At 35.9% G+C, this 14,418-nt stretch overlaps 1 protein-coding gene across 4 annotated transcripts in view; it reads right to left on the reverse strand.

Annotated features, from left to right (window-relative positions):
* Positions 1-694: 694 nt before the first annotated feature.
* Positions 695-14,418, reverse strand: part of LOC150081800 (SEC14-like protein 2) — a 219,284-nt gene continuing 205,560 nt past the window's right edge. For 3 of the 4 annotated variants that reach the window (XM_090379677.1, XM_090379676.1, XM_090379675.1), the window contains exons 13-14: positions 13,515-13,632; positions 695-812 (exon numbers count right to left, since the gene is read on the reverse strand). In XM_090379677.1, coding sequence (XP_090235803.1) covers positions 13,547-13,632 — 86 coding nt within the window. In that variant the 3' untranslated portion in view covers positions 695-812; positions 13,515-13,546. Of the gene's footprint in view, positions 813-13,514; positions 13,633-14,418 lie in introns of those variants that run through there. The other variant, XM_090379679.1, reaches the window with a different exon arrangement.

Genomic DNA, 14,418 nt, shown 5'->3' on the forward strand with positions numbered 1-14,418 from the left:
CAAATTTAAGTCATTAGTGGACATTTACCATAAAAATGGTAAAGCATTAATCATTCTAATGTTGCTGCTGTTTGCTAATGCTGCTAATTTTATTTGATTTATTTTTGTTTATGAAATGATACAGGTGCATTCTTCAAGGCTGAAGGTAGTAGGACAAAGTTTCTGCTGGTGTTTTATTATACTAAAATGAATGAGTGAGGACCATTGATCAGCACTGTTCATGGTCATGTTAAATAGCATAGTGTTTTTAAAATCATCCTGCTTCTTTAATAGTTCATGTAAGATCACAGTAACTAGTTTGCTTTTTTGTTCCTTATATGTTTGCATATCACATAAACTTGAATAAATAGTATTTTATTAGCCTCTTCAAGTGTCCTGACCTTTTGATTAATGCTGTATAATAAAGAAATCTATTAATTTCTAGCACAAATCTTATTTGTGTTAGAAATTAATAGATTTTTTTGATTTAATAGATTTTTAACCTCTGGAAATAAGGAAATGATTCTGTGCTATCTGCACTCTGTAGTGAAAATAACTCTTTGAAGTAAATCTTAAAAATATTACTGTCTAAAATGATAACTTCGACCAATAGCATTACATTTGATTTTAAAACCCAGTTAACAATTTTATCCTTGCTTACAATAACAGAAATTAGTAAATTAATAAGAGGAGTTTACCTCAATATAGCATAACAGAAATAAAAATTGTTTAAATATTCATCTTGAAGATGCTTTACACAGAGGCCTACTCATGAGCAGTTTCTTCCCTTAAACAAGAAAATTAGATGTCCAGGTGTTGATAGAGGTGACTATCTGTAACGAAATCATAAAACTAAATAAATATGGTGATTCTGATCTCTGTAATGCTATTAATTTTTACTTGTATATATAATTGTTGTATCTACATCTAATTTTATTTATTTAGATCAATTTAAATCATTAATGGTTTCATCCGTGAACAACCACCTGGCTAGAAGGTGACATTATGCCGACAAATTAACCCTATATTGGTTACATGAAAATGCAAAATATTTCTGTGCCTGCAAAAGTTTGAAAAATCAGCAAAAGTATAATTCAAAATTGCTAATTTTTCTGATGTATAAAAACTTATTTCAATTTTTTTTTCTGATAACAACTGTGAAAAATACATGTTCTCTATTTTTAAACATACTTTTAATTAATTTTTGAAAATTAACACTCTCTAGCCCTGTTGAAAAGTGAATGCAACTTTAAAAACTTACCCTTCATGCTATATTTTGATTCAAGGGGAGCGAATCACTAATAGCAGCACTTGCTATATAAAACAAGAAGTCCACACATTTAACAGTTTGGTTCCAGCTGATGCATCAGTTACACAGTCAGATAGTGTTACTGATTGGAGGAAAGTGTGTGGCAGTAAAGCAAATTACTATTAGTATCTCTTTGTCACATGTGCCAATCAACATGTACATAATTAGGTTTAACTTGATCATTAATTGTGTGATAATTAACAGACATTTCTAGAATTTTCTGAGACCAATTCAAAGAAACTATTTTCATCGACAGGTATTAGGAATTTCAGCTGTGTGAATGGAGTAGATGAAGTACAAATTGCTGTTAGTTGCCTGGGGTCTAATTGACTTGTGCTACAAATACAGGATTAATGAAATCTACAAAGTGACCTACACTTTGTAGAGGTCATTACATGATTATTAACTGCCAAGAGGCCTGCTCAAAATATAAAAATTAAATAAAGGGGAGAAATTTAGTAAAATATAAGTTTTTGTTTTTTTACAGTTAAAACTCAAAATAACTGTACATGTAATTCTTCATCTGCCATTCCCCATGACAGATAATATTTAGATGATATATGTTTGTTTTTACAGTTGACGTATGATCAAATAAAAGTTTGAAAAACTTATTTCATCATATGTCATTTTCTACTCATTTTAAAGGTTTATCTGAGTTAATATCCAGGTGAAGATTAAGGGAAATCTTAAAGGCCTCTTCAGTGGGGTATGAAAATTGGTTTATACATTATCATACTGTACAAAAGCTGTGTGACAGAGCTATAATTTTAATATTATACCATGCATTTGTATATTGTATAATTTTAATATTATACAATATATGAATACTTTCATTACATGCATTTATACTTATACCACTTAGTGACATTCAGCAATGAGAAGTGCTTGCCTGTGTCATTCAGCGAGATTTCAGATCTTTGTTGTGGCCACACTGACATTAGCAACACTGTCATCCTACAGAGGGAATATACATGTCATAGAGCATAGTCCTTCAGTGAGTTTGCAAGCTTGCAGTTGTTTAGTTGCTGTTATTTCATTTACTTATACTATTAAATATAGATGTAGATTAGATAATTTTGATATCATATACTTTGATTTCAGGAAAGCTTTCGATATTGGTGCACTTAGAAGATTGCTGTACAAATTGGAGTGGTATGGCATTAAGGGAAAGGCACTGCAATGGATAATGGGATGGTTGAGTGGGAGATAGAGTGGTAATACATGGACACTGCTCTACATGGACTAATGCTATTAGTGGAGTCCCCCTAGGGTTTGGTGCTGGGCCCATTGTTGTTTTGTGTATTTATTAATGATATTGGATATCATCATTCTTCTCCTTGGTGATTCCCTTGTACTTCTGACTTTTGTTCTCTCGCTCAATCTCTCTGGGTAACTCAGGATTTTTTTTTTTTGCTGGTGCAGCAAAAGCCTCGGGCTTCCTTGCACCATATAGCTAATAATAATATTAATGAAGGTATATCAGGCTTAATATCCAAGTTTGCAGTTGATACAAAGGCTGGCAGGGTTGTTAATGATAGTAAAGACAATATGCTACTGCAACAGAATTTTCAGCATTAGTAGAGGCATGAGATGCAAGCTTATGCAGCATCAGCCAAAAAAAAAAAAACTGTGCCCATTTCACTCCTCCATTCATTCCAAATACCTGTCCAGCTCAGCCTTAAGTTTATTTAGGCTATCAACTTCCACAACAAAAGATGGAAGTCTGCTCCACCAATCAACTAACCGCTGCCTAAAGGCAAACTTCCACACATCTATCCTACAACTGTCTTTCCTCAATTTGAATTTATGCCCTCTCAGGTGATTATTCGGAGCAAGAGGAAGAATCTCAACAGCATTGAGCATGCCCAAACGATTCAAGGCTTTATACACCTCAATCAGAGCACCTCGCAGGTGCCTAGTCTCCAGACACTGTATAATCTGCAAAATTTAAACCTTTCTTTGTAAGAGCAACCCTTCGTTCCATTCACTAATATTGTTGCCCTTCTCTGTACTCGTTCCAACAGCTCTACATCCTTCTTAAAATGAAGCCTCCAAACCTGTATACAGTACTCAAGGTGTGGGATGACCACTGCCTTACACAAGGGATAATTGCCTCCTAATTCCTGTATATCATTGACAAGACACCATGAGCTACTCTTGCAGACTGTCTGCACTGCTCAGAAAACTTCATTTCTACCTGCACAATTATCCCCAGGTCCTTTTCATTCTCTACCACTGTCAGTGTAGCTCACCACAGAGTTAATATGTTACTCTGGGGTTACTGCTTTCCATATGTAGTACTTTACATTTGTCAATGTTAAACTTCATTTGCCACCTCTCAGCCCATCTGCTCAACTTTTCTAGATCCTGTTGCAGCAGCATACTGTCATTAGTGTCCTTAACAACTCTGCCAACCTTTGTATCATCTGCAAAGGTGGACATTAAGCCTGATATACCATAATCAATATCATTAATGAATACAGAAATCAACAATGGACCCAACACTGAAACCTGAGGGACTCCACTAATAACATTAGTCCACAAAGAGCAGTGGCCATTGATTACCACTCTATCTTCTTCCACTCATCCCTTTATGTGCATAGCAGCAATTTGCCTCCAATGCCACGCTGCTCCAATTTGTGCAGCAGTCTTCCATGTGCAACAGTATCAAAAGCCTTTCTAAAATCCAAATACAGTAAACCCCTGCTATTCGCGGGGGGGGGGGTTATGTTCCTGAGAAATGCCGTGAATACTGAGTTATGGCTCCCATAGTAATAAAGGGGTTCTGTTCCAAAGTATGAAATATATAAGAAAAACGTCTAAAATTGTCTATATATGTATATGTACCTTCATAATATGACTATATACATAGACAATAAAGTGAAATGCAAGCATATGGCATCGAAATGAAAATAAGAAACAATTTAATATTAAATGTAATATTTATTAAAATTTCAAACCAGTGCCTTTGCTAGCTAAAAAACTTATCCCACCAGTGCTATCACCAGTTTCGCTAAAGGAGTTCTGCCTTTTCACGAATGATAAGTGAACTTAACGGAATTTTATTTTGAGTTCAATCTTCTATCCACAGATTTAAAGCTTTTCCGTTTTTTTCTGATTTAACATCAAGAGTTACAGAGCAAATTTTTGAAGCAATTAGCGCGTTTTCACAGACACTACGTCAGATTTTTTTCTTCCGATTTCTTGATTGATCGTATCGTTGACTCATTGATTTTATAATGTTTTGCCACTGAGGAGACACTTTCACCATTAGAAATTTTATCTAATAACTCTATTTTATTCGCTAATGTCATCACCTTCTTTGATCTTTTCACATTTCCCTTGTTATTCGTAGCCATATTTTTGTACGGGTTAGAAAGAACTCGTCCACAATAAAGTCACTTTCTTCCATTAACACACTCGAAAAACTCTTTTACATTGCAAAACGGTAGATTTATCACTTTTGTAGCATATAAATTTATTCCATTTATAAGCATATAAATTAAAAGCAAACGACGAAACCTTCCATGAAAAGAGCATAACACATATTAAACAAGGATTAGCGAGAAACATCCACGCTTGCGATTTTGTGACCCCTCTTCCCCCGAGCGTGGTTTTGACCGGAGAAGATAATTATAGCCACGCCACTTTTTTTTTTTTTGGTGGAAAATGTTCACGGCACTTTAAAACTCACTTTTTTTTAGGTTTCATTTTATATTAAATCAGCGACTGCGAAACCGTGAATAGCAGGGATTTACTGTATATGATATGAAATTTGTTCCCTGCATCCAGTTCCTTTGTGACCATATAGTATCCAAACAAATTGGTCAACAAGACTTCCCTTAGCAAAACCATGCTGTCTCCAAGTTTTAACTGAAGTCTTGTCTAGATAATCCTGCAGTGCTTCTTTAACCAGTGCCTCCATTAATTTCCCTGGAACAGAAGTTAAACTAACAGGTCTATAATTACTTGTGTCGCTCTTTGATCTTCATTTGAGAATTGGGGTCACATTTGCACATCTCTAGTACATGGGTACCTCCACTGAGTCCAAGGAAGCTCTCATAATTATGGCTAAGGGTTTGCTTTCTTCCTTTGCTGCCTCCTTTAATATAACTGGATAAATCCCATCCACCCCAGGTGCCTTTTTTATGTTTTTCAACAATTTCTCCTCCACTTTCCTCTTAGTTATTACAAGATTATCTAGGGTACTGCCAGAGTTGAATACACCTCTGGCATTCCCCTCCCTGAATAACTCCTCATGTGTGAATGTAGATGGAAAATACTCATTTATTTTGTTAACCACCTGAGCAGGATCATCAACAGTTGAACCATCAGTATCCAGTGGACCAATCTGATTCATCCCTTTCCTTCTAGATTTTACAAAGGTAAAGAACTCTTTGCTGTTTTTCTTTGCATCCTTTGCCTGCCTAATTTCCTTTGACTTGGTTACAGACCAGCTTATATCTATCATAGGCTTCCATGTCACCCATTTAATTTATATGTATCCCATTCATTTTTCTTCTCTGTCACATTTCTCATTAGTTCATATGACATCCATTTAGGCCTAAACCTTGAACAATATTTTTTAATTACTATATAAAGCCTAAGTAGATTCCAAGATTAATTCTTTGAATGCGTCTCATTTTGAATTTGCTGTTGGTAACATCATGAGTTGATCCCACTGTATAGAATTTAAATACTGTCTCAGGCAACCAACTCTAGTCACCTTTATGAAAACAAAAACCCTTCCCTTTCCCCCTGATGGTAGTTACCTCTTTGAGTAAATCAGACTTCAGCACACTGTGATCACTGCCACCAAGTGGTTCTTTTATCTGCAGATTCTTAATGCATGAACAATCACTACTGATAATCAGATCTAGAGTATTACTCCATCTAGTTGCCTCCCAAACATTTTCTGCTGTAGAAAAAAATCTTCCAATAAATCCACAAAAGCCTTGCTAGTGTGTGAGTGACCAACCCACAAATTTCAGTCAATATCTGGGAAATTAAAATTCCCCATTATAAGACTCTTATTTACTGGCACACTATTTCTCTCTACAGTTTCTTATTATACTCATCAGAGTCATTAGGCTTATAACACACTCCTACTCAATTTTGATGTCCCAGTGCATATGTCAAACCAAACTGACTCCACACTGCACTCTCCTGCGATGTCGACTGGCTGCACTTTCTTGGATTTTGTGTTTCTTATCTAATAGTATAACCCCGTCTCCCTTCGTATCCTGTCTATCCTTCCTGTACACATTGTACTCCCCAAATTCCATTTCTGCATTCCTTATATCTGTGTGACCCAACGTCTCTTATATCCCAACAATATCTGCCTTTGAAGTTTTGACCAACACTCAAATTCATCAAATTTATTTACCAAACTCCTAGCATTGGTGTATACGCAAGTATAAATGCACCTGTTTCTATTCTTAGCTACCCTAACACAACCCATATGTTTACTTGTACTGCAATGACTCCCAGCAGTCTCTGAAATACCCTGCATCTTGTTTTCCAGAAATCTAGGAAAGTTAAGTAGATGGGCTGAGAAGTGGCAACTCAAGTCTAATATTGACAAATGCAAAGTACTGCATATGGGGGTCCTCCGTGGGCAGGGGCAGCAGTGCATAGCACACCAAATGCGGAAAGGTCAGGGAATGTCCATCGCATATCCCCGGAGCAATATGGCCTTAGTTGCTAATGCATGCTCCTTAAAAAAAAAAAAAAAAAAAAAACCTAAACTAACTGCATATGGGTAGCAGTAACCCAAGAGAAACACACCAACTGTGTGGTACTAAACTCAGGGAGGTGGAGAATGAAAAAGACGTGGGGGTAGCTGTGCAGACAGGCTTTCAGAGCAGGTCATGGAGTTCTGTCAATGATATATAGGAATTTTGTTAGCAGAGAAAAAGGCCACACCTTAAGTACTGCGTACTGGTCTGCAGGCCTCATTTTAGGATGGACGTAGGGTTGCTAGAATGAGTACAGAGCAGGGCAACAAGGTTGGTGAGAAGAACAAAGAGGTTCTCTTACCAGCAGAGGCTTAAATTCTGTAAATTGGAGACTAGGATTTGCAAGGTGATCTGATTGAACTGTACAAGACCGTGAATGGTTTGAGCAGGCTCAATACTGATAGGATACTTCCATTTGCTCAGATTAAGAACATGAGGGGGCATAGGTTTAAATTGAGGAAAGAGTTCTAGAATAGATGTGTGGAAATTTGCCTTTACCAAGCTGGTAGTTGTTTGCTGGAACAGACTTCAGTCTGTTGTTGTGGAAGTTGATAGCTTAAATAAATTTAAGGCTGAAGTTAAACATGTGGAGTGACCGGATGGGTGAAATGGGAAGGGGTGTTTTTTTTTTTTTGGCTGATGCTGTATAAACTTGCTTTCTTGCATCATATGCCTCTGCTAAAGTAAATAAGAGGCTGGCTTACCTGTTCACAGCTTCCTCTTTCTGGATGGTAAGTCTCCTTCATTCAATCAAGGGAATATGTTAACAGCTTGTTTAATATCAATGTTGGGCCTGGATGTTGACTGGCCAATAGTAGGTTGGTTACCCTGGGGTTCAGTACTTCTTGCAGTTCAAATGTACTTTTGAGGTTGGTTTTTTTTTTTTGGAATGGTTAGCCAAGCCTTAATGCAAAAAAAAAAAAAAAAAACTCCCTAGGTTATGCTACTGGGGGAAGGGTTGGCTGCCTTCTTGTGTGGAGCTTTGTTTTTGTTTCTTGAGTTCTTTTGTTTCTTTAAGGATGTTGAATTATTTTTGATTAAATTCTATATCTTGTTTTCTCATTTTATAGAGTTGCCCCAAAAACTTTTATAAAGAAGGATTCATTAAATTTTCTTCTATTATATGGTTGATTGGGTTGAAAGGACTATAGGGTTGCTAAATTGACAAATACCTTCACACTGGAATGCATGGAAAGTAATGTCTGATTTGTTTATTCCCCCATATTGAACATAATTTTTTGTTCTTTTATTCTGGAACTGAGGTATCTGTAAGATTCCCCTATGTGCCTCTGCAGTTCAATCTATTTTATAAATCTTTCTTCTAGGATTGTTGGTGAGATGTTTCACAGAAAACTATCCTTCTGAAAAATGTACTGGCTCCATATTTCCTTGCTTCTTTTTTTTTTTTTTTGCTGCTGTTAGGCACATGTGGTATGCATATGGACAGTCTTTTTATAGGTTTTGGTTCTGGCTGGTTGAAGATCTCAATGCTATTCTCTATTGTTTTCTTTATGATATGGATAGGGAATTCATTATTAAAAACCCATAAATACAAATGGAAATCTACAAGAAACCAAGAGGATACAAGATATAGGAATCATCCTGAATAATAAATTGTGCCATTCCAATTCTATATTGATTGGAATACTGAAATCATTTACTTAGTAATAGAGGCATATGAGCTTATGTAGCATCAGCCAAAAAAAAAAAAAAAAAAATCACACAACCATTCCCTCTAAAAGTTTGTCCAGTTCTTCCTTGAATTTATTCAACCTTTCAACTTCCACAACAACAGATGGAAGTTTGTTCCAGCAATTAACCACCCACTGGCCAATGGTAAATTTCTGCACATCTATTCTACAACTGTCTTTCCTCAATTTGAAACTGTGCCCCCTCAGGTTCTTAATCTGAGCATGTAGAAGAATCCCATTAGAATTCAGTGTGCTCAACTCATTCAAGGCTTTATACACCTCTATCAGATCACCTCGCCGGTGCCTAGTCTAGCCACTGCAATTTGCAGAACTTAAGCCTCTCTTGGTAAGAGGATCTCTCCATTCCCCTCACCAATCTTGTTGCCTTTCTCCATACATGCTCAAGCAAATCTACATCCTTCCTAAAATGAGGCCACCAGACCTGTACACAGTACTCAAGGTGTGGCCTGACCACTGCTTTATACAAAGGGATAATCACCTCCTTTTCCCTGCTAGAAACATTCCTGTATATCATTGACAAAACCCCATGACCTGCTCTTGCAGCCTGTCTGCATTGCTCAGAAAACAGTCATATCTGACTGCACAATTACTCAGTTTTTTTTTTCATTTATTACAACCCTAAGTGTAGTACCGCACAGTTCGTACATTCCTCTGGGGGTTACTTCTACCCATGTGTTATACTTGCATTTGTCAATGTTAAATTTCAGTTGCCACTTCTCAGCCAATCTGCACAAATTTTCTAGATCCTGTTGCAGGAGCACACTGCCCTTACTGTCATTAACAACCCTGCCAACCTTTGTATCACCTGCAAACTTTGACACTAAGCCTGATATACCTTCATCAATATCACTGATAAATATACAAAACAACAGTGGGTCCAACACCAAACCCTGTGGCACTCCACTAATAACATTAATTCATGAAGAGAAGCATCCATTGATTACCACTCTGTCTTCTCCCACTCAACCACCCTTTTATCCATTGTAGCAACTTTTTTTTTAAAATTAATTAATTTATTTTATTATTATTATGTTTTATTATTATTTATTTATTATTATTTTTTTAATTTTTTTATTATTTTATTTTTTATTATTTATTTTTTATTTTATTTTATTATTTTATTTATTTAATATTATTATTATATTTTTTTTATTTTTAAAAAAATTTTTTTATTTTATTTATTTATTTTTTACTTGGTCTCCGCTCAGGAAGCTGAGGCGACCCTGATGGAGACTAGCCAGAGAACTATGGGCAGCCTGGCTACCTCCTAGTGGTGTGTACGGGCAATGTTGGGTTCCACCAGGGGCCCTGCGGCCAAATGCCAGGACACACGACAGAACCCAACACAAAACTACACATTCAACACACTACACTTTTTCTGGCATTTACAGTGTTCTGTATTTCTTCACAGTGTACATATGGCGCAGATGTGGGAAACCACAGGTGGCGCCCGACCCTAACACTATGTAGCAACTTACCCTTAATACTATTCTGCTGCAATTTGTACAGTAGTCTTCCATGTGCAACAGTGTCAAAAGCTTCCTGAAATCCAAGTATATGATATCAAAATTATTTTTTGCATCAAGTTCCATTGTAACCACATCATAGTATCCAATCAAATTTGTCAGACAAGACTTTCCCCTGAACAAACCCATGCTGTGTCTGAATTATTGCTGCAGTCTTATCTATATGACCCTGTAATGCATCTTAACTAGTGACTCCATTATATCCCCTGGAATGGAAGTTAAACCAACTGGTCTGTAATTAATCGTCACCCTTTGTGAATTGTAGATAAATTTACACAACTCCCGTCCATAGGGGCTTCCCCTTAGTCCAAAGATGCTCTCATAATTATGGCTAAGGGTTTTCTTAGTTCTCTTGCCGCCTCCTTTAATATAACTGGATAGATCCCATCCACCCCAGGTGCTTTTCTTATGTTTAACTTCAACAATTTCTTCTCCACTTTCCTCTCAGTTATTACAAAATCATTAAGTACCCTGTTACAATTTGATAAACTTCTGGCATTTTCCTTCCTTCACACCTCATGTGTGAATGTAGATGCAAAATACTCATTCAGTTTGTTTGCTATCTGAGCAGGATATCAACAGTCAAACCATCGATATCAAGTAGACCAATCTGATTCATCCCTTTCCTTTTACAGTTTATATAAGTAAAGAAATCCTTGCTGTTTTTCTTGGCATCCTTTGCCAAAGATTTCTCATAATCTGCTTTCGCTAGATTAATCTCCTTTGTGACTTGATTACACACTAGCTTATATCTGCCATAGGCTTCTGTGTCCCCTGATAATTTATATGCATCCCATGCATTATTCTAACACAAGTTTCATTAGATAAAGGAACCACTTGACAACCATTTAGGCCTAAACCTTGAACAATATTTCTTAATTGATACAAAAAGTCTAGTAGCTTCCATAATTAATTCCTCGAATACTTCCCACTTAGAATTTGCTGTTGGTAACATCATCAGTTGGTCCCACTGTACAGAATTTAAAAACTGTCTAAGACCACTGCAGTCACCTTTACGGAAGCAAAACCCTTTTCTTTACCCCTGATGGTAATTATATCTTTAAGTATATCCCACATCAGTACAATGTGATCACTGCCATCTAGTGGTTCCTTTATCTGGAAATTCTTAATGCACGAATTATCACTGCTGATAACCAGATCAAGTGTATTACCCTCTCTGGTTGCCTCTCGAACATGCTGCTGCAGAAAACAATCATCCAATAAATCCAGAAAACTCTTGCTAGTGTGCGAGTCACCAACTCAAGTTCCAGTCAATATCTGGAAAGTTAAAATCCCCCATTATAAGACATTCTGATTTACTAGCCCACTCTCTGCATTTCTCTGTAGAACTGTTCGTTGTACTCATTCGAGTCATTAGGCTTATAACACTATTTTTATTTTACTCTTATTTTTGCTTTCCCAGTGCTTATGCCACACCAAACTGACTCAACATTCCACTGTCCATCTATGTCAACTGGATGTACTTCCTTTGTTTTTCTTAATTAATAGCATAACTCCTCCTCCCTTCCTATCCTGTCTATCTTTTCTGTACAAATTGTACTCCCCAAATTCCAATTCTGCATTCCTATTATAACGTCTCCGACAGATATCCAAACAATATCTGCCTTTGATGTCTTAACCAGCACTTCAAATTCATCAAATTTATTTATTTACTATACTTCTAGCATTGGTGTATATGCAAGTATACATGCACCTATTCTTAATTATCCTAACACATCCCATGTATATATTTGTTCCATGAAAACTGCCATCAGTTGCTAAAACCTCCAGCATGCCTTGCTCCAGGCTGCTGCTGCTGCTCATTCTAATAGAAGTAGTGCAGGAATTGCCTTAACCTATGCCTGTGGCTACTTTACCCTTGTAGTCTGTGAATCAACCCCTTCCCCAAGCTAGCAGTTTTCTGACCCATCTAATGCTGCCTCGATAGCATCAGCAAATACTCTTGCACCCTTTCTATTTAAGTGTATTTCATCCCTGCAGAAGCAGCCTCTGATATTAACAAGCACAGACCAAGCTGAAAAAATTCTACCCCATGAGCCTTGCACAATCCCTCCAGGGCTGAATTGATTGACAAAGCTGTCATCATACACTCCCTCCTATCATGTCTGCACAGAATTGTAGACACTTTGAAATTTAACTCTAACTCACAACTTCTTTTTAACACTGACTTTTACTTGTTAAGTAAATCTGCAGATTTCCTACTCTTAGTGCCAATGTGTACAACAATATCACCCTTTGTGCCCTTAAAAGATGATATCTATTCTACAACATCATCAACGTTTGCCCCTGGAAGACATACCCTGGTTCTATTCCCTTTATCCTTTTTATATAATAAATTACCAGTCTTCCTGACAATAGTCACCAACAATTAGTAACTTCATTCTGCCTTGGAGAATGTCGCTGTGTTGCCTGATGCACAAGGATGAACTCTGGCAATGAGTTGGGGAGCTAAGAGTTTGACAGGCCCCCACATTAATTTCTTCAAAGGCATCTACCCTACACCTCAAGCTCTCATCAGAACGCTGAGTTGACACCTAATTTCTAGACACTCTCTAACAAGAATTATAAGCAATCGCCAAACTTGATTTAAATAATGATTTCCTTTATCTGTATCATAAAGATTCTTGCAAACTCTATAATGCTGCTGTAAGATGGACAATGTAATTCTCCTTTAAAAGAAGTGTTCTTATTGTTGGGTATTTATGGTGTGTGTGTGTGTGTGTGTGTGTGTGTTTAAAAAAGTGTGGATATATATTTTTTATTTTATTTTTTTTACCATGAGTCAAGGTCAATTGTACTGACTTATTAAATTATTTTATTCATTGTGAACACTTCATGTGGCTCCCTCAGAATAAACACCTTGAGATAGTCTGCATACATCCACAGGCATTTTGTAGCTGGGTGTGAAGTACAAGGGTACACTAGTACATGCATTTGAGTTTATTGTAGTTCTAGCCATCATTAAAATTTGAGGTACCATAGTTCTAACCATCGTAGTTCTAGTTAAAAAAAAAAAAAAAAAAAAAAAAAAATCCTCTGGAGTTTTCTCCACTCTGTTTGTTTGCTTGTTTTGAACAACAAATGAACTCTTTGGTGTTTTTCCTCACCCTGTTTTTTGAACACCTGTTTAGTTGCAGTCTTGCCTTCCTACATTTGTCACTCAATGAATTTTATAATATCTTGGGTATTGCATACAGTATAATTAAAGTATAATTTACAAAATACTCACTGTAGTAATCACATGCAATTTGCAAGTCTAGATTACTGCTCAGGAAGGCAAACATCAATACGATAAGCAACTCTTGCTGCCCTCATCAAACTGTAGGAGTTATCAAACTTTACAATATCTGTAAGAGATAAGAAAGCAGAATGAAAACAAAATGTGTCATAGTGTAGTGTCATTTATAAAGAAAATTTTAGATTATGTCTAAAACTAGTAAATAACAAATTTGAGAACTTATTTTTCATTTTGTACCAACGGGAATTCCTTGCCAACTGTGGGGGATACTTTTCCTGAAAAGTAATGAGGTTAGAAAGAATAAAGTACATTATCTTCTGTATGTCATTACTTTACTAGCTCTTTTTATACATTCACTTTCAGCACTTATTGAATGTTTAGAGGCCATAATAATGGGTAAATGAGTGTTTGAAACAAACACAATTACCTTCAAAGTGTTACGAAAACAAGTGCAAAGTACATACTAGAAAAATAAATATTACACAAAATATGACTTTTTAAATAAGAAATTTCATATAATATATGAAATTTTATTATATTAATTTATTATAATAAATTATTATAGTACTATAAATATATACTTATTATATTTATTATAAATAAATAACTTATTTTAGTATATAAAAACCTAACCTATGGTTATATAAAATTTAGGAACTCATTTTCACTTTGCATGATTGTAAAATGAGTAAAATTTTGATATGCAAATAAATGGGTCATACAGTTTATATTATGTCCTCTTAATGATGAGTGCATTATTGAGAGGACAGAATATAAACATTTTCATCTCTTGGCAATATCTATAGAACTCCCTCTCCTCCTTATCTACTAGAGGTGAGTAATAATTGGTGTTCTTTTATGTAAACTTTTGGTATGTAAATAAAAACTTATCTCA

Source organism: Mastigoproctus giganteus, chromosome 8, assembly GCF_048544385.1.
Source record: "Mastigoproctus giganteus isolate SK-2022 chromosome 8, ASM4854438v1, whole genome shotgun sequence".
NCBI classification, from domain to species: Eukaryota; Metazoa; Arthropoda; class Arachnida; order Uropygi; family Thelyphonidae; genus Mastigoproctus; species Mastigoproctus giganteus.